The sequence below is a fragment of the Rhipicephalus microplus genome, chromosome 8 (genome assembly GCF_043290135.1).
Source record: "Rhipicephalus microplus isolate Deutch F79 chromosome 8, USDA_Rmic, whole genome shotgun sequence".
In the NCBI taxonomy this organism is placed as follows: domain Eukaryota; kingdom Metazoa; phylum Arthropoda; class Arachnida; order Ixodida; family Ixodidae; genus Rhipicephalus; species Rhipicephalus microplus.
Genome location: NC_134707.1, coordinates 119437443 through 119463553, shown reverse-complemented (window position 1 = coordinate 119463553; position 26111 = coordinate 119437443). Strand labels below are relative to the sequence as shown.

Genomic DNA, 26111 nt, shown 5'->3' with positions numbered 1-26111 from the left:
GAAGAACGGACACAAATGTTGACGAGGCGGCCAGAAACAATTAAAAACAGCGTGCAGGAAAGCGTACTGCCGTCAAAAACCTATCAAGTATCGAAGCATTGCGCATCCGTGGATGATGCCACGCAGTTCATGTGACACAGGCCGGTTTCGTCACTGTCTACGTGTCTTCATCGCTTAGACACGTCCTTCCAAACAAGCGGCCAATTTCGATTGTCTCAAACCGAGACATCTGTTCTTTTCGGGCCCTGGCTTGGTGCATTGTTTGCTAATACTTTTGCTTTCGGTACTCGAATGTCTGACTTTGCTGCCTGCAACCATTGCGACGGTAAGGAAAGAGTCGATAGTGTCCTCTCTCATTGAACAGCAACGAGACACAACCGCCCGCGACAGACCACTGACATTCCTACTCGACAGACTGTTTTCTGAGCCGGCATTCTCGAAATGCCGAAGAATGTGCAAGCGAATTCCTTCCGACAAAGGGGCTTCGCCGAACACCTCACGCACTGTAGCGTTTTTCTTTACGCTTGTGCGTGTATTTTTCCTCTTTATCGGCTTTTATTTGCCTTATGTAAGGCAAAAGCCTCTAATCTTCATTAGACGCAAAAATACGCAATTGCTGTCATCCAGAAGTTGGAGTCAATCAGAAATTACCATGTGATGGCGCTATAATTTACCAAACTTTGTTACTACACTATGACATCATCATGACGCCAGTACTCCAGCACACACTGTCACGTCACATGACAGCGCCATTACATGGCATCGTCACTTGCCCAAAGGTGGGCCGGCCTAAGAGACATTGAAGAACGATGTGAGGTGCTGAGACCAATCAATGCGCATTTCGCTGGCGAGATCTTCAGACGCTGTTTATTTAAGTACACTGGTACTGCAGTTCCAGCGTTCTGAAGCCTTGCGCGTAGCTGCGGCCGTGTCACTTCAGATGCCCAGACGCACATGTGGTCAGCGTACATAGATATCTTGACCAGACTCGGCTGTCGTTCCACAAGACCAATGAAAACTAGGTTGAAGAGGGTTGAACTCGATATGCCACCATGCCGAACTCCACGCTGTATGCAGTGTTGGGAGGTTTTTCCATCTGCTGTGTTTTCAAATAAAGTCCGCTTTTGTAAATAACTGTGTGTCAAACAATGCACATCAATTGGAATTGTACCTTGAATACAACGAAATATACTTGAACGCCTTGGCTTGCTTTTGTGGTCACTGATGTTCCATCGACAATACTATCGATCTTGTCACGTATGCACAGCGTCAAAAGACATGTTAACAAATATATGTTGTCATGCTCAGTCACGTGAAAGGAGCATACGACAATGTTCTCCGTGACGCCGTCCTCGAAGCCATGGAGTCAGTGGCCTTAAGTTGGTTAACGATGAACATACCAGTACCCTACGGGGAATAAGAATAATTTACAGGTATACATTCGCCACGTGTTGGAGTTTTTTGTGGGTATATAAGAGAATAATTCAGAAGGGGCAGTGGTGGAACTAACAAATTACTATTTGTTGGCCTCGTTTGGTAGAGCTTGTCGGAATCAACCGCAGTGCCGCATAAGCACAGGCCACTTAAACAGAACTCGAAGGGACATGCACGTGCTTCTTCGCTGATGAGAAGAAAGGGCTTAAGCACAGGACACTGAAATCCAGGCTCGTTTATGCTGACGCAGGTCTTCCGCTGGTGCTGCTGCTGCTGTCGCTGCTCCCGGTGGCCGTGGTGCTGCGTCATGCGGGTACCTCCTGTGCCTCGGCCAGGGAGGGAGTGCTGTGCGAGGATGACAAGCGGTTCGTGTCGCCCATGGACACGTACTGGCTGCACGACACCGAGTTCAACTTCCACGTGGCCCACTGCGTGCTTTACCTGGAGCCGGGACTCACCGCCTCCCTGCTCAGCCAGCTCATCGTCGAGCGGATCCTGGATAAGACGAACGACGAAGGGAAACGCATCTTTCGAAGGTCGGTCCCTTGTGAATGCTAGTTCTATTACTAGAAATTAGTTCTGAGAAATACCGCGTGGTGGTACAAGGGGTACAAAAGCGATGCCTGACAACCATTCATGTCCATTACGAAGCCACGAGTAATTGATCTAGCAGCCTCGTTCGCTTACTTTGGAAACGACTGTCCTTCCGCATCTACCAGAAGTACACTGATTCCGGGTTGTATTGCAGGACCAGGAGGAATTTTCTCTGACCTAGAAGCGTTCGTTTCTGAGAGTTCGGCGTGGATTTTTTATGAGCCAATGCTAAGCGCGGGTGCTCATAAATTATCGCTTTGATAATTCTCCCTCAACCTTGTGGAGTACCGCAAAATTTATATTCTGCATTCAGCGTCTGTTCTTCACGTTGTTGAATGATTCGCGTTCGCGTTTGCAGTTGCTAGTATCCTTGTGAGCACAAGTGGTAGATCGACCACCCCCAAAAAGCGATGTTTCCAGGTTTTATCGTGGACCCAGGACTAACTATTCTAAACTAGAAAATTTCTATGCACTTTTCTGTGGGTTTGTGCTACAACTACTCGGTTGCCAATTATAAATTTCATAGCTCTGCTGCTATTAGTGAAAGACATAACCCGCATTCCCAAACGCTCCTCGACTCAAAACTCGACTTTAATAGATCCTTGAGGACTATTTGGCGTTGCGATGTCTACGCGTGAAGTCTCAAAGATCCCTCAAGGTAGAGTTTATAGTCGAGGATTGTTTTCGAATTCGGGCCAAAAATAAGCATCTATTCTTTGTTTGAGTTCAGCTTGTCCATACATGATCCATTTTAGAAGTTGTGAATACAAATATTTATATTTCAATTTAATAGGAATCGAATGGTATTCGCATAGCTTTCGAACATTAGGGCAACAATTTTCGAACCATAATTGGGCAGCAAAGGCAACAATTTTTAAAAGAGCCCAAGAATGATGCAACATGCTATTTGAAACAAATATTCACGAGCTTTCACAAAGAAACTTTACGATTAGTTTTTACGATAAAAAAAATGCTACAAACTTAGCAGCAACTATAGAGCCTTTGAAATGTTCTGTAAGTGCGGGCGGAAATATAGCAACGTTTAGAGTGCTAGAGAGGTTGTACTTAGTCACCAGCTTTCAAGTAAAACTGATGCCTGAATATTAAGCAATTTTAATCAGTTAACAGCATCATGAATTACATAGTGAATGTAACTCATAGCCGACACAATTGCGTCGGCTACATTGAAGTTTTGTGCGTAAGACTTTCATCGTGTGATAAATATGGCCTGGATTTACTTGTAAGCACATGAGCTGCATGCAGCAGGGTGATTAGATAATGAAAATGAGAAAATAATTACCCCATGCGGCTCTAAGCTGTCATTCCTTCGATCATTTTTCATCGTCGCTGTTTGCTTGGAAAGTATTTAAGAAATAATCATATTTTCAAATACGGCCGGCTCCCTTCAAGCGAATAGATCGCTATTGGATTTTTCACTCAAAATTTTTGGGTGATTTGACACCCCTAATTCATTTCTTTTTGTATCAGCACTTGACCTATGATTCGCGGATGCACATCTTTTTCCCTTCTTTGAGTTTATTTTTGTTTTCAGAATGAGTAGTGACAGCGTGTGTAGTCCTGTTTAAAAAAAATGTTCGCCGGTGATTATGACACTGCCTGAAGCCAACCTTCATGCTGTGGCAAGTCCAACATTGTATGTTCTTTTTCCTTTCCACAAGTTCTCAACGACACCATAAATTATAATATTTGGGAAGGAAGACAGCGCCCACTACGCCCTTATGCGACTCTCTGCTGGGAAACGATGTGAACTTCTCTAGGGTATTTTGTGCACTGCGTTGACTCTTCATGTGGCTGATGACGATCAAGAATTAAAACTGGGCACTATGCAGCGGGTCGGAAGCATTAAACTAAAAATGCTTTGGTAATGTTACTATTCAGCCATGCTACATTACATTGACTAACGCGCTTCCTTGCCCGACATTGCGCCTAATATGGCCTTTCTGTAAATGTCTTTCAAGTAGCGTTAAAGGGGGGAAATTCACAGCTTTGCCACATAAGCGAAGCAATCGAACGCGATAGCAACAAATTGGAAGTTCACGCGCATAATGGCAAACAGATCTAAAAGTTCCCCGCGCTACTCACGCACAAATGACGTACGAAACGTACTCACAGGTTCAGATGAATGCAAATAAGCGTCTCAGTTCTTACTCCGCTGTGTCTGAAAAGCGCGCCCTTTTCGCAAAAAAAGGCTGTGCAATAAATGCAGTGACCTTTGTGTGCCCGTTCATATGAAACCCAAAGGCTAGCAAAGATGTACGATTCTCCTCACTGCAATGTAAGCGTGCGTGATCGAGCGTACACCCTCTTTTACACGGGCCAAATTCCGCATGAGAGATGAGAGCCGCCGCGCGCGCTCACTGCGCCATCTTGCTGATAATGCTAAAAACACGATACCCCCCCCCCCCCACCCTTGAGATTCCTGCTAACAATAGCTTGCCGTTTGAACCATGAAGGAGGTATACCTTTCGGTAACTCAGAGGTTAACACCTCGTATTCACGCCGCGGAGGTCCCACGTTTGATTCCGTGCGCCGGAGTCTTTTTTTCTGGGATTTTTTTTTCTTTCTCGCGTTTTCATATATATAGATACGTATACGTATACGGTGCATGACATTGACGCTGACGTCCACGTCGACGCCGACACCGGCGGCGAAACCCAGCTGAGGGTGTCCATATAATTGCTATCGCAATAAAAATAAACAATGCAGCTGTGTCGTAGAATGCTAAATTTCTGGGCAGAGGGACCGAATTGAAATCCCATTTGATTGGGCATTTTTTCCCGTTTCTTTTTTTCGGGTCTATCGAATACGCCACCGACAGCGACAGCAACGCCTCTTAACGCGAAAACTGGCTTCAAAGAGCTGCACAAGATTATTTTTTTTTCGTGTAAATATATTTAACTATGCCTGAGCCCATTTTATCGCGCGATGCACGTTTCGACCGCGTACTGCATGTTATCACGCATGTTTCCTGTGTTTACCATACGCGGTACAGAGGTTCGTCTGTTAACCACCAACTTAAGCATCGCTCGAATTACAGTCTGCACGAATGTGCTCGGGTACATACTCGAGATACTTTAGAGTAAAATCCTCTGTAGCGGCAACGCGCAGAGCACTGTATCGGTAAATATTGAAACATAACATTTGGCCGAATAATGCACCTATAGGCCGTTTCGGAAGCCGGAGTGCTGTGGTGTGCTTTATACAGCACTCTCACCGCGCTAGTGTATCTCTGTCTTTGAAGGCGACTGCACTCCGACATTCAAGTACATTCCTCGATTCTGTTTTCGATTCGGGGAGCGCCGTCGTGCCTGGAAATTGAGTCGGCCTCGCGTGACTGTTCCACTAAGATCGAGAGTCTGCTGAAATGAGTGCAAGCCAAATCGCTAGAGGATCTACACAGACTGCAGGAGATGAACAGGACCGCTTTGTGGGTATGTCTCTCTATGGCACGGACTTGAGATACACAGCAGTGGGCGCGCAATAAATGAGAATAAAATAAGCGGCTGCATAGTTGAATGCATTGCGTCCAATGCAATGTGGCGAAGCAGCGCCCGCGGACCGGCTAGAGATGAAAAGATAAAGACGAATGGGTTAACTAATAGGTAGTATGTGGTATGCTCCCCTGCAGTAGAGATGAGTAACAGGAAAAAGGAAAAGAAAGCAATCGCAACCGTAGAGCATTTCAACGTTTGTTACGCACAGTAGGCGAGCTTGACACGGGATGTGAACTTCATGACTGCTATTTTTTTAATGATTTCGATCACCCCTGCCTTAACCTTCGCGACATTTGCAACTGCTGTGGCCTACTATTGCCTCCCTGAAATTGAATTGGCTAAAGGCGTGTTGTTTTTTACGTACAGCCAACATACCCTTTCAGGCGCCAGCGAATATTAGGTGCCCGTGTCGTCCTAGTGATGTTCACTAGAAACCTATTTTCAGACCGTATTTTCTAATACCAATGATCAATTTGGTGTACGTCTGAAGCAGCGGTGTTTAGCTAACACGATTCAAGTCTAAGGAGGAGGAGGTAAGCTTATTTAGAGAAAGGCAGAGAGGTCGGCCTGAGCGATAGCTTCCTCTAGCCTGCTACTCTACACTGGGGGAAGGGAAAGGGGAAAAGAAAGATTAATGGATGACGATGGTGAGATAGAGAGGTGAGTATGTAGTGTTCTTTCTGGCTGAGGCACATTTTATAGCTAATGAAATCAATAAAAAACTGTCATCATATTCGCCTGCAGAAATCTTGACGAAGTAGGGTTGTTTGCATTTCAGACACCGTAAAGCAGCCCTATGTGTGAGTCATCGATGGATACTCGACGCCTATTATATTCTCATAAAAATATATTTAGGGCACTTCAACCTTCGCGATTTAAGAGCAGTCACAGATTAGGGAAACTGCAAAAAGTTAGAACACACTGACACGCTATCTCCTCCTGCAATGCCTTAATAAGAGGACACTTTTATACCTCCGCGGAAAGCAAGTAACTTTTTCTCCTTACATCGCCAGCATTTGACTTCACACATTTTCGTTTTAACCGACAAAACACTATTGCAATTTTATTCGTGATGGCAATCTTGGAATTCGCAATGGCTGGAAATATCGGCGTAGAGTGATTGCGGAGAAACGCTATGTAGGCGCTCGAGTAGTTTGCTTCTGTGTATTGCAAGGAAAGTTAAAAGGTGAGAAGTGTGAGGGCAGAAGAGGGAAAAAAAAGCATCGTGCGAGGACTTCAATGCGGGAATTCCTTCTACAAGGAGATGTGAGGGCACATCGACTTCAGGTTCGCTATAGGGACACATCTTTGCACCCTTCATTGTACTTCTGAGAGCAGCTCAAAAAAGGGAGTGCATGATAAAGGTCTGTGTCCGTTGTTAGTTCAAAACGTTGTTCTAGGGAGTTTGTGTGTGCCTTATCCAACTGACCTAGCCTTGCACCCCTTTACAGCCTTCTCTTGAGCCGTCCGCATCGAGTATCTCTTAAAGCAGATCCTCAGTGCAATGCCAACCACGGACGAGTCAGAGTAAGACGAAGAAACAGCGTGGTTTCTCAGATAGCCTGTTGGGCTCGTCAGCCAGCCGTATAAAGTGACAACCCCCTACTTAGGCCATCTCCCGTTACCCACCAAAGAGGGGAAAAAAGGTAGAAAGAGAGATGTTTCGTGGCCGGAGCAAACTGTACGAGAGGTAAATCCTCACCAAGCAGAACGCGCACCACGGACGGGGCAGGCTGACAAGATAACTGACGGAGGCCATTGTGCCCATGTTTTCCGGCGCGGAAACTCGACGCTGGCGCGTCTCTGCGCGCTATCGCTTATTTATTTGCTTGATGTTGATTTACGCTCTCTGTTGTAGTTTCACTTCTCTTACTTCGCGGAGCATACCGGGGGCGTACCCATTGTTCAGCGGTGGCTGCAGTGAATCTGTGTTCGTTCCTTCTTCGCCCCTTCCACCACGGTGTTCAAGTCTCCCGGGGACGGAAGTCGGGGCTAAGTGTCCTTTGAGGCTTTTTCCGGTCGGCGCTTCTGCGGCAGCGTTTGAGTCCAGACCTTGGGTCCGGGCACACTCTTTGTTCTCGGGGGTTCACTCGTACACCCTCCGGTGTGGCTGGCCCAGTTTATCTCACAGCTGCAGGAGGAAGGGAAGGGTTGCTTGGAGTTTCACAGAATGCGGTACACGTGATACATCCTGGCTTACAGGCTCATCCTAAGAGGTCGCGCCATTGTTCTTTCGTCGTCGATTTCCTTTGTCACCATTCGCAGTTCCAATGCCTTGTCTTTTCGTGTTTGTTTTTTTTTTTTGCGGAACCAATGTGGTTTCTTCTATTTATTTCAGCCTGTGACTGCACGCTCCTGACAGAGAACAAAATATCAATGGCGTTGCGAAGGCTCAGCCACTTTTTTCGGTAAAATTGGTGCTGTGTAACTGTCATTCACAGCAGTTGTGGCATTGAAAAAACTTGTAAACAAGGATTCTGCATCGTCAACACTCGAGTATTCTTATAAGAACGAGAAATAGGTCGAAAGGTGGGCCTTCTTGTGGCGGCAGTACTGTGGCGTGTTTCAAAAAGTAAAAAAGAGCGGGTATATTTTAATAGGCAATAGCATAATAAGGCAATATAGGTAATTCAATAGAATAGATAAGATGTGGTCATCTGTGGTTACGGGCTAGATGTCGAGAATACAATAAAAAAGTTAGGTATGCAGATGATATAGAACCGATAGCTTTGAATAAATTTGTAAATAATTAGTATAAGGTTATATCAGCTTCGGCAAAGAAGCACGAATAGAAATATAGGTGTTGCTGCGCATTTGATGATGAAGTCTTGTGCGTTTCCGCTATTGATCACGTAAGTTTTTTTTTCCAATTAGGCGAATTCAATTTCACAATCACTTCCATTATCTGTTGCACTTCCAAAGCCTTATTAGGATGACTACAGTTAGAATATTTTGAATATACTGCGAGGTTTTCAAGCTCTTATCAATCAGTCTTACCAGTGTCTTAGGTGTCCGCTTACCTGGGTCGCTCCGCGCCTCCATCTTTATCATCCGCTCGTCTCTTGCCTGAACTGTAATGCCTTTTTCCCGATGACGGTGAGCCGTGCTCTGGAAGGGTGGAAATAAATGAGATCTTCTAGCAGTGGTGGCAATACCGTAAAGTACAGAAATAGCGTACCATTGTGGCTAGCACGTAAATGCTTAAGTCCGTAGAACTTTAGCTGACTGGCTTGTCCATCCGTATAACTCATGTTGCGCGATCACGCGGACAGTGTTTGTCAATACAGGGTTAGAACGTGACTATAAATGCTCAATGCTGTGTTCCTATAATTGATAAAGTGGTACAATTAACAGAAATAAATGAGAAAAATTGCTATAATTACCCGAAAACAGCTGCGGAAACATGCGACCGACAGCCGCGCCACGCAAGTGATAGTGCCACTGCCTAACAAAGCGCTTGATAGCTCCTCGCCCCAGCACTTCTCCATCCCACTCGTCGCTGCGCTTGAGCGGGAAAACAACTTGACTGAACTCGCTGAAGATGACTCGTACCTCAACTGCCGTAAACGCGCTTCCACAAGCACGGCCACCGGGTGAAAGAGCTCACTGTGCGCTTTTTCATCCAGTGGCCGTGCCACAAGCATTCGTTGCAGCGTTGATGCGGCGCCGCGCCCTCTCTCTATAGTGAGAGAGAGGGCGCGTGCCCTGTTTTGCTATAGGGAGAGGGTGTGGCACCGCTTGAAAAATCTATGCTCTGACGCGCTGCAACCGATGCGAGTGGAGGCCTTAACAAGCAGAAAGTGTCCAAGGCGCTTCAAAAAGGGGGGGGGAGGGGGGCATGTTGAACTGCGAGCGTACCTATCTCATTAGAAGAGTCTATTCGTTCCGGGTAAACCCTACAAGCTTACATCAAACACTGGCCACACTGACGGTCGGATAAATGGTGCTGTGGGAAGTCTATGAATGGAAATCAGTTCGTATTAGTGTTACGAACTTCCTCGGGTTTTCGCAGTATATAATGCGCATATAGCGCAGAATTTCGAACTACTTTGAAAGCTTCGCATGCTTTTAAATCTGCGAGACTTCTAGTACCTACTTCCGATCATCTCATCACGTTATTGTATGCGGTGAGCAACTGGCGCAGCTAGGGAGTTTAAAAAAAGTTGAGATACATCTACACTCATGACTTCAATCCTGAAAAATCAGCGGAGCTTGTCGAGCTTTCTTGTTCCTCTTTATTCTTTTTCTCTTTCTTCGCTTTATATGTTTCTTTTACATGTTTCTTTTACTGGTTGTTTCCTGTGGCTTTATATTTCGTTTTTTTTTTCTTTTTGTTCTCGCTCATGGTAATTTTGTTTGAACTTATCCTCTTTCTTCATTTCTCTCGTCCTATTTTTTTTTCTTCGTATTTTTATTTATCTCTCTTTATTTTTCACTCTTGGTACCTCGTTTTTTCTATCTATTTGCGGTGTCTATTTCTTTCTATTTATTTCTCTCTCTTTTTATGTATTTGACATCTCTTCATAATTCTTTTCGTCTTTTTTTCCTCAATATTTTTTTCATTTTTTCTTTGTTTCTCATTTGTTTTGCCTGTACTTGAGGCCTGTCTTTTTCTTTCCCATTTTTCTCGTGTTTGTCTTTTTCTTTCTCCTTTTCTCGATTACTATGTATTTCTCCGTCATTCTATTCCTTTATGTCGTTATTCTCTTTATTACTTTCTTTTTCTCACTGTTCCTTTTCTTCTATCGCGTTCGCTCGCTTTCTGTTTTCTCTTGCTCATTATGATTTATTTTATATCTCTTTCTCCCTTTAACGTCTTTCAGCTCCTCCACTTCGCCGAGCAGAGTTCTCATTTAGCGCTCGCACCTTTTGCGTTCAGCAGGAGGGATTCCACAATTCCTGCGGCAGTTGTAAGAAAGTGCTATATCGTCGTTCTTCTCAAAGGACTGAACCTCTCCTTTCTTTTCCTCTCGCTGTCACATTGCTGTTGAACTGTTAGATATTTTTCTCTCACATTTCGCACTTCGACAATTGCATTTCCTTTGCGTGTTCTAGCGCTACGTAGGCGCAGTAGGGAGCAAGTAAGACACGGTACAATCATTGTTTTTTCAGCAACGACATTAACCATAAGCATGCTATATAGAAGTCTCTCAGAAACTTGGCATTTTCGTGCTCTTGCCGATGCTAGTTTGGGGAAACACTGAATCTTTTTTTTATATGAGCTGATGCAACTGTAGCGCTATTGCTTGAACTTATTAGCTCCAGAATTTCTTAGTAACGCCGTGCCGACCTTAGTAACTTGGCAAACAAACAAATTGTGCATAAAATTTTCATACAAAGACATCCAGTGGTAGATGATGGGAGAAAGTAATACATACCCAACAAAATATCAACCTGAAAATTATATTTAGCTTAAATATTTCCATCAATAAATTGAGCTCTCAACTTGAAAACAAATAAGCATATACGCACGGAAATGCAGAAAAACCGTTTACTTCACATGCAGTTATAGTGGCAGTCCAGTAAAAACACCTAAGCTTTATTTTCTTTCTTTCTCATTGATTTATGTTACAGTGTTGCTTCACCAAACAGACTTTACGTCAAGGGTTATTGCCACTGATATTCAGTCGCTGATCCGCCACTCTCTTCCTTAGCGGTGCCAGCGAATTGTAGCCATTCAAGCGTGAAGCAATAGAGCCACACTAAGCGTGCAGTACCACCTTAATTAGATCAATACAGGTTCTGATTATTCGGAGGTAGCGATCGATATTATACAGTTTGCGATCAAGGCTCTCACGTTCATGTGGAAGCCACGAGAGAGCAAAAATATAGAGACTTCGACGGAAAGTGAAGGTGTGTCTTGAAGTTCTAAGCCATTTTTCTTTATTCGGGCATTCATTTTTCAGATAGCTCTAGCTATGTGTCTGTCTTTATCTATGGCCACAGTGAATCTACTAACCGGTAATTTATATACTTGGGCGTCCCATTGGAACAGCCCGTCATTCATGATGTATGTACAGACAAAGAAAAACTTTGGAACAATTTGAGTTCACAGGACGAGTGCTTTTAAGTAGGCTATTCCCAGCCGGGCGTTGCTGAGTACATCTTTCACCCCGTCTTTCTTTCCTTCTTTCTTTCTTTATCATAATAGGAGTGATGCAAAGGTCGATGACCCTTTCAATATCTCTTGTCACGGTCCCCTGCTTCTACTTGGCGTAATGTGCGTCAAGTCGAGCTCCCTGATTCGCTTAGAAAAACTGTCTCAAATTTCGTCAGACTCAATAAATGCTCGTCACGACAAGGTTTAGGTCAGGTTCTCTATGTAAAAAGAAAAGAAAAAAATAACTATCACTAGAAATGTCTTCACGAAAGTGTATCACTATCACAGCGTGATGTCAGCCGGGCGTCACGCCTTTAGTCTGAAGCTCTGCTGTGTTTACAAGACTCGTTAGACGCCGTTTCTTCTTACACAGCACTCCACTTGAGGTGTAAAACGTTCATTTATGCTCACTTAGCATTTTCATAGAGAGTAAAGCGTTTGATTGCATTGTTGCCTGGCTGATGTCTGAAAGCAATTGATTCGCTTCACACGTAGAAGTTCCTTAGAAGAGGCGTTATTCTGTTCTGATAGACAGATTCCCCGGCTAAGCTGAAGGACTGTAAGTTAGCGAAAATTATGAAGTCTCTAGAAGCAAACATTTTGGGTGCTTTTTTTAAATAAATCTAGATGCAAATAAAAACGTTATTAATTCTGTAGTGAATATTGTAGAAATGTGCGAACAGTGTTACAAGTGTTTAGAGGTCATACTTAGAGAATACCGATAATCAAAGTGTGAATCAAGGGAATCAGCTACCGTTACATGTAATTCACATGAGAAATGAAGTTATATATACTAAGGAATCAAATGTGAATTCGCTGAATTAGAGTGGTGCACATGTAGAAGTGAATCCTTCGTTGAAGATAAGCAAATTGAAGCACGGGGAATCTAACGTGAAAGAACACCTTCGTAACCAACCCCCCCCCCCACCTCCGTAACCAACCCCCCCCCCCCCCGCCCCCTTTTTTGCGTTAGCTCTGTGCGCCGAGAATCGTCGGACAATTTAGAGTGCTAGGTTCCCTAGTGAGAAGTTTGGTAATCGACGCAGAAAATGTTAGGAAAAAAGTTGGCACCATATCTGCGTGCTTCACTGACAAAGGTCGTCGAAAGACGATTATCTTCTGTCTTGGGAGAGCGAATAAAACGTTTCTTCGACGTTCTGCACGAGAGAAACGGTGAATGGGCGCTCCATCCGCTATGATTTTCATCTAGCAGTAATTTGTAGAAAGGAAATTTTTTAAGAACGCGAACTAGCTGGTAGGCTACAGCACCATGGTGTTTGAGTAAAGAGTAAGAAAAACCAGTTTTCTTGGTCATAGTGCCGCATTGTCAGCGCCTTGTAATAAGCATTGTGGTTTTTAAAGTTACGTATCGATGCATTTTATAATCAAAGTAACACACGACCTAAAGACCACGTACTGTTGTTGCTCCAGAACATGCGTAATATTCGATTTCTTTATTGACAAAATTAGCACTATAACGCAAAAACCAGATCAATATAGCTGGTCGCTTAGGATAGGTTAAACTTTCGTCATCCCACTATATTGAGGGACAAAGACCGAAAGACAGATGCATCAAATTTTCTGGGTTGAAGTTGAGTGTCGTCTCTAAACATAGCCGCCCATTACGATACTCCAAATGCAAACTTCGAGCGGATATTGTGCGAGGTTCTTGACGCACGCGGCGTCCAGCAGGCTGTTTGTTGCAGATTGAGGCAGCCTAAAGCAACATTTCGCGTGCCTGCAAATACGCGGTGGCGAAGTTTCATGCATGTTAGCGAACGAAGCGCTTGCAAGCTGCCCGCCATGTATGCTGATGCTTCGCGCGAGTTTCCAACTTTGATGTGCAGCGCATATTGTTTTTATATTCGACAGAAGCTGAGATCTGCAACAAAGTGACTAAACTGAGGGGTTCTTCTTTAAATGAGATTTAGCTATTTGAAACTCACAGTGCGTCATACAAACTCTTAAAAAAAGTCATACCTGGAGCTTAAAAGAAAAATTGAATCAATGTTTAGTCATCCGACTTCTTGGCTTGAATGTTTGAATACTACTCTGTACCTGGCAAGAAATGTGTAACCTACATGAACTGCAGAAAAGTGCCGTGAACCTAGTATGAGTTATTCATTTATTTGCAATTGATCTGGGGTTTGACGAGTGAAGCAGATGGAGATAACTGGGTGCGCACCTATTTTTACGGTCTTGCCCATGGAAAAAGATATTTTTGTGACGTGCAGTTACAAAAATTGCCATCGTTATATTGATTCCGTTCCATTAGGTGACTAATATCCATAAATATAAATGACGTGGTTGCATTGGGCACATTTAGCCCGTTTTCTGGCTCCTTTTTAAAAAGTCAACAAAATGGCAACCCTGCATATCACTCAAGTGCGCAACATGTGGGCCACTGTGGTGTGTTCTCTCTCATAAAGATGACGACTGCGCATTGAATCTCCTCACACGGAATCGGAACGCATAATACGATGAAGTTTACTGTTCACATGAATAATTGAGTGGAGGTCGTAATAAGACAGTGCACCTTCCGTAACAGTGGATAGCCGTCATTGGCCCACAGTAACCAGCAAGTCAACTTCTGTCCAGGCCTAGGCACTTTTCGCAGCAAATACTGCAGCAGTCACTAAGAAAGAGGACGTAAATCGGTTAGAAAATGTCCCCACAGCTCGTAATACAATGGGGATGGGAGATAATAATAATTATAATTGTTGGGGTTTAAGGTCCAAAAACAGCATATGATTATGAAAAACGTCTTAGTGGAGGGCTCCGGATATTTTGACCATGGTGAGTTATTTATTGCACACCTAAATATAAGCACACGGGCCTCAAGCACTGTAACCTTTATCGAAAATGCGGCGGCTGCGGCAGAGATTCGATCCCGCGACATGTTGGTCAGCAGCCGTGCGCCTTAGCGACTAGGCCATTATGGCGCGTCCGGGGAAGAAAAATACCCATGAGAACACTGTTTCAAAGGACAATTGTCTGATAAAACACATTAACTTGCTGTATGACGGCAAAAAAGTATGAGTGTCCTTGCAGGTACAAAAATGCACAGCGTATCCACAGAGTGAATGATGAGTGCGGTGAAGCATCCGTCCGCCCATTCGTCTTCCGTCTGCCTGACTGTCTGTGTCTCCGTCAACTATACGAAAACCTCTAACGCCATCTCTTGATAATATTTTCAACGACATACAGAGACAATGCCATCTAGTGAGCAATTCCTAAAACTAACTAGGAGTGGCTACTATACTGCAACACAATACTACGAGGGACACGACCCACACCTTAAGGAGCTTTGTCCCTTCGAAGGAATGAGCGATACCCAGAAAAAATGGATGAGCGGAACTCAGAGACAGTACATAACTTACTGATAAGCATAGGCGCGTGCAGTAATGCCCATCAGGAACCGGTAAGGGGACGAAGGTTTATCGCAGTGTCCCCCCTCTACTATGTCAATGCATAACCGTGTTTTGGCAGCGCAATGCGATTGCAGGGAGGCAAATTGTGCAAGGACGACAGTGGTGACGCGAGTGGTCACAGCCTCGGCGCCTTCATCCACCATTTCCTAGCTGCTTTCCAGGATTCGCGTGATAGTGGGCACAGTATATCCTACCCATATCCACTATTTTTCTGCTTCTCTTCACCATCGCTCACAATCATTTGCACCATGCCGTCTAACGTACGCCATGTCACCTGCCACTGCACATTATCATTACCACGAATACTAGCATACCCAGCATTATTTTCGATATATCCGCCATCTTTTCCAGTGCCCCATATGGTAGTTACTTACAAAGCGTGGGGCATATTTCACACACCCCCGCCCTGCTAGGTAATTAGGAAAAGCAGCAGCCCCCCCCCCCCTCTCTCTCATGCACGCACCTATGCTGATTATGTTATATATTTGTCTCACAATGCCTAAATGCTTGCGCCACTGTGTTGGCGTCTGTTGTGGTTCATTATAGACGTCACCATAGGCGTGCAACAACTATTATTTTCGCGTAAGTCATGAGAGAGCAAAGAAACCATTATTGAATCAGTGAAAAACCACGTGATTATAGCGTTTGCGAAAGTGGAAAACCTTGTCCGACGTGGTTGCGTGCAAAGCCTGGCAATGTCGCCTCGTTGTGGGAGTACGCTGTTACGACGCACGCCAGTTCGCGGGCAAATGAAACGCTAACGCGTCCGTGCATTATGCACTGTACAGAGAGCTCACCTCACTTTCTGCGGTTGCTTGCTTCGTTCGTTTTTGTTCTTCTGTTCCAAGAACCGCTGAGTAAGCGTGTATTTTGCATGAAGGCGACCCACTCTGCATAAACAACAGATTTCGGGCGAGGATCCCGTGCGCTGATAGGTTTCTGGAACGCATCACGCTGATAGCAACAACTACGACCGGTATACTTGCTATATAAGGTAATGCAATGGTGGTTCACGTTCTTTGTAGAGTCAAGCAGTAAGGCTTTTCCTAACATGTGCTTCTAGTTTTCGAAAATTGAAAATACGAGGCGCATTTTCTGTACCCCGTGGATCCCGTATAAAATGCTCTAAGGCTTCGACAATGTCGCAAGGTCAACGAAATCCACTTCATTGGCTACGCGCCTTCTTCGTGTGTTGAAATGAATACGCTTTGAAGATTATCTCCTTATATTGTGATTATAATAGTAACCGGAAAATGATGATTTTATAGTAATCAGGCTGCTTAACTCCTAAGGTCTCTAATCCACTTGCCTAAGACGACGGGAATGTGCAGTTCACGCTTTCAATTTTATTAAAATAGTTATTATGCGGACACTTCTGCTGGATGGCCACCATCGCCGTCTTTTTACGTGTAAAGTCCAAATCGACGACATTACGCCGTGCATCCATGTCCCACGCGTGAAGAATAGAATGCAAGCATTGGGGACGAACGCAACTGAAACAGATAAATGAGTTGGAGATAACCGTTGGAGGAAGGGTGCATGCGATAGAGATAACGTAGCCCCGTGTACAAGGCTTGCAATCGATCACTGCTGAAGCAAAGAAGAAACCCCCCACCTTTGTTCGGCATAAAATGGGTAATGCGGCAGTCTTGTTAAAATATTAGGTAACATTTAGCGAAATTAAACACAATGTCGAGAACGGAGAACCCAACACATGCTCTAACTTTCAACAATATGGTTTATTGCATTAGGAGCACGAATATATACAATGATGATGCTAGCGCAATGAGGGTGCTATAAAAGGGGGCAGGGTGTGTGCTGAACCTCCGGAGCAGCAACCAAGAGTGACAAAAACTGCGAACTTTGCTCATAAGGATGCGGTCGCGAACGCTGGCATGCGCGCTATCTCGGCACCTATCAAGAGCTGAACTTGTTGAACTTGCTGTGCTCTCAACACTAACTTCGCCTTAGAGAAGTCACAGCACGAAGACCGCTTCGGTCTCGCAAGTGGCCTTAAAACAGCGCTTTACATAATGACATGAAAACGAATCCAAGAGATTTGTTGCAATCGCACTCACTGCTTCATTCTTGCGGCGAAACTATTTTGCCTTCTCAACCGATTACATTTATTTCCCTCGCTTCCACTGAAAGCCTTTTGCACACGACCTAGTCGCCTCCTGTATGGACGCTCGATCTCCCCCTTTTTGTGCTTCCCCCCGAATGCTCCTTTCTGCCTGTGAGAGCGCTGGTTCCATTTGAACCCTGTGCATCGGCTATGGCGCTAGATATTGGCGACGGAGGTGTTTCTCCCAAAGCTTCATCCAGCCAGAATGAGCTGTTTGCGCCGTAGTTTCATGTGGTTTTTCATGCTTCCCTTCGAGACAATCTCATAAAGATGTTACATCAATTTAGCTGAATCTTTTGAACACCAGGACATGAGTCTCCCGCGGGGAACCAGGCGGCGCGCGCCGTGGCTCGAGATCATGCACGCCGAGTCATCTCCGACAGGCTGGGAACACGTACCAATGGCTGTCAGGACGAGCAGGAGGGCATACCGAAGAAGTACGCAGACATTTCGGCACACCACATGATGCAGAGGAACTGGTACCCGCCGGCACAGAAGAGTCTGAGTAGGGAACAAGCAGGGATATGAAGAAGACTACAAGCCGGAACTTGCCCGCATGGAGCATTGATGCACGCAATCTATCCAGGGACCTTCAGACGGGACTGCAACTTTTGCACTCCGAGCACGCGTAAAGTTACTGCACATGCTACCGTAGGTAGCAGAGTTGCGCCTAGGTCCGCCATCTTGCCCGCTGGCACGTTCTTGTTAAGCAGGAACGCTACCTCTCTGGAATGTAGGAGCCTACACGGGTCAGCAGCTCCGTGTACTTTCTCAGTGTACGCTCGTTCATAACGCGTCGCTGACGCCGGCCCATAGCTAAAGGGAAAGGGGCGGGGGGCTCTTTCCTGAAACTCTGGGTATGTGTATTTAGCAGACAATGACTCATACAAATGAGTGTTTTTTATGGTCTTCAGCAAGTCGGCCCCCTACACCCGCAAAAAAAAAATACTGCCTATGGGCTGGCGCTGGCGCAATGACTCTCGCTTACAAGAAGAAAAGAAAACTAAAACGGAGAGCAGAAAACACCACTGCAACATTGACAAACAATCCGCACTGCGTGAGCCAAACCGCCTTGTGCTTCGCCGGACGGACGGCTTCACAGTGCAGTGGTAGCAGTGGTGGTGCTGTGGTTGCCAGCACCCGCGCGGCCGTGAAGTTGGCTGTTTCTTAAACGAAAGCTCTTTGCTCACGTGAGCGCGCTCGGCGAATGGTGGCACTAGCGGCGAGTTCTGTCAGAGGCGCAGCTCTGCTACCTAAAAGGTAGTAATATGCAGGAACTCTAGGCACGCGCAACACTCTGCAGTGCCACATGGTGCTGGAGTGTCCCAACAATCCCGTCTTACCACCGTCGTCCCCTCCAAGCGCAAACGAACGAAGAGAAATAAACGAATCCACAGTAAGTATTCGAAGACCGGTGGGAGGCTGTGCTGGTGACGCAAGACCCTGACATCCAGCTACGATTGGTGAACCGGGCTCTGGCGGCGGCAGCGAGCCATGGCTATCTGAACTTCTGCCCTTCAGGTAGCGAGCCATGGCTACCTGAAGGGCAGAAGTACAAAGCGCATGGTCCAAATGAAGTTCATTTATTTCGTTATTATTATTATTAGGAGCGATACTTTTGTTGGAATTATATCGTTCATTTGCTCCGAATTACACTTTTTTACGAGCTAGTTTATGCCAAGTGAAACATAAAATTTACTTCTTACGATAGTGGGCTATATATGTGGATTTTTACAGCGATATAAATTTCGAGGCGTTGTGGTGAGATAGGCTTGTGGGCTAAAAAAATTCTTAGGGTGAGCCCAACGCTATTGTCACTAGCAACAACAACAAAAAACTACCTTTCTCTCAGTTGCTGTAAAGAAGAAAAAGAAAGACATGTCTATAACAGATGTGCGCCGTTAGATTGGTATTGTGCACGAAGTAAAGCAATGTCTAACATGCTTGTGGTTAGATGACAAAACCAATTATGCACACTACCTAGCCCAACAATTATTTTTGAGAAGTGAATCGTTCTCCACATATGCGCTCTACTAGATACACGCGGCGAGTTTGGCTGTCCGACTGAAGCAATGAGGAAGTAAGTACAAGATCCTTGTCCTCTTCTTGTTCGTGCGACTAAGGGTGTAGGCAGAAATTACTTTTTTTCTGCGCAAGGGGGGGGGGGGAGTGAACATTGTGAAATAGTTACTATTAGTTCTGTGTGTCATGATTAAAAGCATACACTATGAGGGCACATAGCGAGTGTGCTGATCTGGGGCTATGCTACGACGTACGACAACTTAACATTGCATATATAATGTTGTTGCGAGTAATCATAAACGCAATCACTCCAAATTCACTATCAACTAAAATAGCTGAGGTTATTGTGTATTTTATTTGTAAGGGTATGCTGAAAGTACTTATTTTTGTGGCATATATATCTAGATATAATGTGAATTGATTGGTTAAAAGTAATGATTCTTCGTAAATAGTCTCAAAAACATATCATCCATGACTGAAACTTTCAAAATTTTAACTTTCAAAATTATTTTATAAGGACCAAGTTAAAGAAATTTACTAATCCCCATATTTCAGCGTCCATAATTGGCATATCTAAGTATTGGGACGTGAAACCTTTACGATAAATGTATTAGAATATTTTCTGAGCCACTTTGTCCACCGAATCAGCCACATTTCTTGTTAGGGATTGCTGAACTGTAGAATACAATGCTTTCCAAATAAATGAAAGTTATAAAAAGCCAAACTTAGGTTGGTCCCGTTATGTTAAGAGAAGCCATTTATTTCCTGCAAAATTGCAGGTGGCTCATCAATACATGTATCCACGAGCTTCTTGGTAAGTATTGGTAACTAGCTAATTAGCTGGTCTTCATGTGTCAACGCCATTGTCCTGCATTTCTTTATTCTATGATCCAAAGACTCGCCGCGAATACCTATGCCTGTACTGAAGCTATTGCTGAATTACCATCGCCGGCCTTTACAAAGCTGTTTTATTCATTCATATGTTTAGCTTTTGCATTGTTCACGAATGCACGCATGTATATTTATATGACGTAGTTGGATGTGCTCTTTTAAGCGTCCATGTGTCCACACGCTACTTTCATGTAATCAAGTTCAGTTCATGCATAAAAAAGCACAAAACAGGCAGGCACTAGGCAGTACGGTTTGTGCACACAATAATCATTAAACATTCATTCAAGCAAAAGTATTGCTTTTTGTATGTCATTATTTTCTTGAGCTACGTCCTCACAAAGTCGCGGCAGCCTTATTTGGGCCGCTTAAAGCATGAACACTGAATATGCAGGCAGCGCCCTAATTACGTGCCAGAAGCGATGGACGTACAATGTGCCGGCAGTGACAGTGACATGTTTGCCTGTCTCGCTTTATACCTCCATGTGTTCCGCTTTGTCCAGCAGTGACGGTAAATGTGTACTTGTTCCATCATTCTTAAAGGCCTGCGCAAATATTCAACATCTGCGCGTTTATGTGCGCGCGGAAATTAAACGCGCGTGGGAAGAAATAAGGCGCGCAGTAGAGCAGGCGCACGGACGTGATACGTGTGAAAGCTTTCTTAGCAAATCATGCTCCAACAAAAGCCCAACTACACATACTTGTTGCATACGTGTATTTCAGCTCATCAATTTTCTCTCTATGTTATTGAGAGCGTTGGAAACGGGAGTATGAACAGCACACGCCGCAAAGATCTCGTCACGTTCTCAATAATGTTTCCATGTATACTAAAGTAAAACTGAGGGATAGAAACAAGCATTAGGTTGCCATCCCGGTTTTCTGAAAGTCGACATACCGTGAAGCAAGTCATTCACCTCCATATATGAGTATTCGCTGAAGAACGTCATTTGAAAAAGAAAGAGCTGTGATCAACAGGAATAGCCTCCAACTCCAACTTGATCCAAAAAGAAGTATATGCTACCAGGAAAATTTGGGCTTCCAAGAATGGTGCCCTGTATCAGCTACCGTGGCTTGCGCGTATGGCGTACCGTTGAGATACGTATCGACCTTTGGCACAGAATATTATCCAACTTGCTTTTTTGACGATTTTATGGGCAGTACACCTGAATGCACAGCTCTGATACAGAAATGGAAAAGTTATGGAACAGCTTCTTTCTCTTTACTCACCATTTCAAATTCAGCACTGTTCTTTTTTCTTACATCACCGAAATGAAAAACTCAAATTGGATTCAAAGATTGAGATTGTGGACGTCCTGTTACGAAAGGCGGCCGCAGCAGTGGTAAAGTCTCTGGTGGTGAGAGCTCCATGCGACATTTGACAGGCGTCTTGCAGTTATGAGGATATGTCGGCAAAACATTTAGAGCTCACTCTGTGCTAGAAGCGAAAGTTGGGTTAGTTGGCGTTCTTGATTGAGATGTAAAAGGAGCGCAACGACTGAAGAAGAGATTTCATGGCGCTGAACTCGCAACTGAAATTATTTGGAAGGAACCAACACATATATCAAGCAGAGAACCATCACGTGGTACACCATCGCGTCTGCGCAGCAGAGCAAACAGAGTACAAAAAAGACCTAGGGTGCTATGCAGGATCGTCCGAGCATGGCGAAACTCGGAGTCAGCTTAGGATCTTTCCAAGCTCTGACGACACCTCCTTTTCTATTAGCAAACAGTAAACAAAAAGTCAAATGCGCCTTGCAGCGCACAGCGTTTCATTGATTACGATGGAATCTGGCATTTCATCAAGGACTGTCGAGAAAGTTGGGCTGTGTTTTCAAACCGGAGACATCTTCTTTCAATCGTTTGTAGTTCCGGAAAGTGCAGAAGTGCAACCATGCAATAAACGTGTTAGAAACATTGTGATCATATTTTTAGAGGCACGCAAGAGTTTAAATTCATCTTTAATATTTAATGCCTGCACTAAGTCCGTTTTAGAATAATCAATGCTGTGGCCTCCGATATTAGCTCCGTCCGAGCGCCTTATAACATCGCGACCACAGCCAAACCCGAGGCCACGTGCTAACCATCATGATCGGCCTGCATAATTTGGCGCGCTGCTCGGCCGTTGCGCGTGCTCTTCGTAGTCGATCACGTGCGCCTGGCCAATCGCCTATTTGGCTGGGCAGTCCACTCGGTTAGATAAGCCAGAACATTACTTGGCTAAGCTAGTTACGCCAAGTCGCGGTAATGCAGACTAGGAATGGTCTAACTGGGTAAGCTAGGACAGGAAGCATGCTAGTTGGTGAGCTAACTAAATCGTACTAATTAATGCGACGTTAATTGTGAGCACGCCAAGTAAAACCATGCTAGTTAGCCCTTACTGGTGTGATGTTGATTAGGATCGTGTTAATAAAAAGTATGTTTAATAGTTTCATACTGATCACGGCCTTGCTAATTGCGCTCGAGACACTTGCCTTTTATTTGAAACTTTATCAATTAAGACAAAATAGTTCTGTGTGATGGTCATTAGGCTTTATCAATTAGTATAATCAAAATCAAGACAGAGCTTATGCGGTATTCGTTGCGAAGCCGACGAAGCAGATCAGCAGACGACTGACTTGAAAAGCTGGAAGAAGCTAGGTTATGAATAGCTCCTCTATGGTTCCAGCCTTGCACAAGCAATGGTAGCTCACCAAAAATTATTTTATATGCCAAGAAGCTGCCGCTTAGCGTACACCGCTACAAACGGTTGACAGTGACACCGGCACCATGAAAGTCCTGATTTAAACTGGGGTCTCCTAAGATGAATCTTCAACTTACAGCGCAACACCAGAAACGCGGGACAGGGAAAAAGCAAAAGAGAAAAAAAAAGCGCTATCTTTCCTTTCTCTTTTGCTCCTTCACTGTCTTGTGTTTCTGGTGTTGCGCTGTAAGTTCACGATAAATCCCAACCAACTTGACGAACTTACCGTCTCTCCCCGCCACGGTGATCCAGTGGCCAAGGTACTCGGCTGCTGATCCGCAGGTGGCGGGATCAAATCCCGGCTATGGCGGCTGCTTTTCCGATGGAGGCGGAAATGTTGTAGGCCCGTGTACTCAGATTTGGGTGCACGTTAAAGAACCCCAGGTGGTCGAAATTTCCGGAGCCCTCCACTACGGCGTCTCTCATAATCATATGGTGGTTTTGGGACGTTAAACCCCACAAATCAATCAACTTACTGTCTCACGCGTCAATCAGTTTAATTGACGGGTGCCCGCGACAAAGATCAGGTACGTCCACCACGTTCGCTTGTGTCGAGGAGCAGCGCTCACGCTGAGTGGCCCAGTTAAACTATATCAGAGAAAGAGAGACTCTTTATAGGAAAAGCAGTGAAACTATCAACTATATCACTCAGACTATGCGCACGCGCACGGAGAAGTAAAAGCGACATCATAATGTGATTACGATGTGTTGCATTCAATTTCACCACGCTCACGACCTATCCATTGAGAGCCATGACGCGAGTGCCCCTGGTAAACACCGGTTCTTATATTTCTCTGCAATATTTGATAGAAGAGAAACATGCAGCACGAGAGTACTGCATGTGCACCCTTCCTGCCTTGGAGAATGAAAATTTTCGCGCTGTAGATGGAACAAAGGAACCTGTCCTAAAGGGGACAAACGCCCACAAACACGCCTGTAGGAGGCACGTGTTCAGTTGGCAAAAACATAGCCCGATAATCACGCTCACGTCACTACACTGTTAAAATGTTTCTTCGATAACCACCGCAAATGTCTCACATGCGTTTCCAATGCCATGCGCGTTCTTTTGGCATTTTTGCTGAGTGAGTCGACTCGCGAGTCCATCAGAATACTATTAGTTGTTTTGCCCAAGGTGTCAGTGCTTTTTAACACATATCGCTCGCATATTTGGTATCTTAGGTACAATTTATCAGTGGTTGCAATCCGTTGAGGATAGTTGTCTAGAAAGTAATGACTCACACTAAATGTTTATAGCAAGACCTTCCTCGGAAAGAAAATAGGGAAAGGGTCAAGCCACTCCACCCCACTCTGCAACTCACATAGTTAAAGCACCAACGTGAGCCGACGTAAGAACGTTAGTGATGCTAAAGCGGAGTATACAGCACGAGAGGTCGAAAAAAAGTCTTACTCAAGCTCACTTACGATATTTACGCCGCCCTTAAGAATCAATCCGGCTCAAACTCCTCAAATTTTCCGCAACCGGGCTCAATGGGACTCACACTCGCTAAAAAGTTTCTCTGTCGGACTCACTCACACTCACCCGGACTCGCTCAGACTCAAGACCCGATTCTAGTCTGAGTGTGAGTGATCCGACTCATCAGTAAGTTTGCCGACCTATAAAAGTAACGTAAGTATCACTTATTCAGTTTATCGTTCTGAATCTTTCTCTCGGTATATTTCCTTAAGGTTGTGCTCGGCGGCAAACTCAACTTGCATCACCTGCACCACGTCAGTGCCTCTACTTTTTCACTGCAATCGATCGAAATTGATGTCTGTCTTTTAATTTGTGGCTAGATTATTTTCCATGAACCTTTAGAAGGTAAAGGAAAGCAAGTACCAGACGTGGCATACATGTTCTATTACGTATTTTGAGTAACAATAAAATTGGAACTTTCGAACCAGCGTGGGGAATAACAGGCAGTGTTCCCTCGTTTTGAGTAACCGTTTTTTTATGTAGTAGAGAGCAGCAAATGTCTGCTCGACAATATTGGGTATTCACAACGCTATAGCTGACGATATTATCGGTGGAGATGGTCATTTCCGGATGTTCCGAACACGATCGTTAACGTTCTCATAGGATGACGCTCCAAAGCTTCTTTCGAACAAGGTAGTTTTTAATTATTACAATCATATTTTCATCAAGTATTGTGGCGATATAATTTGTCGGGAGTGGCAGCTGCATCTTCTAATCTAATTCAAGTTTTGATGCCAGCACAATTCTTCTTCAATTGCCATTAGAGGAATTTACTGTATACAGTGTTTCTTGAATAATAGCCTTCAGTACTTCATTACACATGCACGCTTTTATATTCGTAAACGTCTTCCTGCTGCTCCTGCTGTATGAGTGCATGGCCGAGTCAGGCAATGTTTCCCTTTAGCTGTGTTTCTTTGAAGAATTTCAGTCATTGTTAATATTGTACTAATAACGAACGAATAAATAAAGAAAAAAACAAATAAATTACGAAGATCAGATGTCCTTCATCAGTTTTTTGGTGGAATATCGAGCACGTTTTTTTTTTTCAATCTATGTGTCATATTCATCCTCTTTGCAATGACAGTATAATGAGATTTTTGTTGCCTGTAGCTGAGCAAGGAAACGTGTGGTTTCTTTGTGTTTTCCACAATGCAAAAACATTGTTCTGACGTAAGCAGTAGCTGCATATTCATAATTCGCGCAGCAACATAAGAAGTGAGGATGCCTTTCGGTGTTTTCTCAGGGAACTCAACTCCGTCAATATTAACCAGACAGGTACTCCACGCTTCGTTTGTTATTCATTATTACTTGCTTGTCAAGCTAACTCGGAGTAGCCCACGGGAAATCAGGAGCTCTACATCCCAAGCACTCTTGGTTAGCGGAAGAACCAACCGCGTGAGCCCAGAACCGACGCTGTTCGTGGACGCTAATGCTGTCCCTTAGGTGCGCGCTCTCCTTTAACGCCATCACTCTGACCCGGAACACTACAAAAAAGAAAATCTGAAAAAAAAGAACACTACAAAAAAGAACACTACAAAAAAGAAAAACCTAGCTGGGCGTCGAAGCTAGAGCCCGCGCAGTCTAATCTCCACTCGTTCAGCCTCAGCTCGAGTCGTATTATTCATATTTTTTTATTATTATGCGAAAATACCAGAGTAAGGCACTGTCGAGGAACATGAAAATATACGAACCCAGGGCTTTCTGCGACACCATCACCATCGCTCATCTCGCGCTTCTCGGAACCACGCGAATGGATTCCTCTCGCCGAGCTCTGAAACTTAAGGCGTT

The 26111-nt window shown here is 44.5% G+C and overlaps 1 protein-coding gene across 1 annotated transcript in view; it reads left to right on the top strand.

Moving 5' to 3' along the window:
- LOC119164577 (putative diacylglycerol O-acyltransferase Mb3761c) overlaps positions 1–26111 on the top strand; it is a 593703-nt gene that overhangs the window by 439456 nt on the left and 128136 nt on the right. Inside the window, exon 5 of the mRNA XM_075872525.1 lies at positions 1685–1970. Within this exon, the coding sequence (XP_075728640.1) occupies positions 1685–1970 (286 nt within the window). The remainder of the gene's footprint in view (positions 1–1684; positions 1971–26111) is intronic.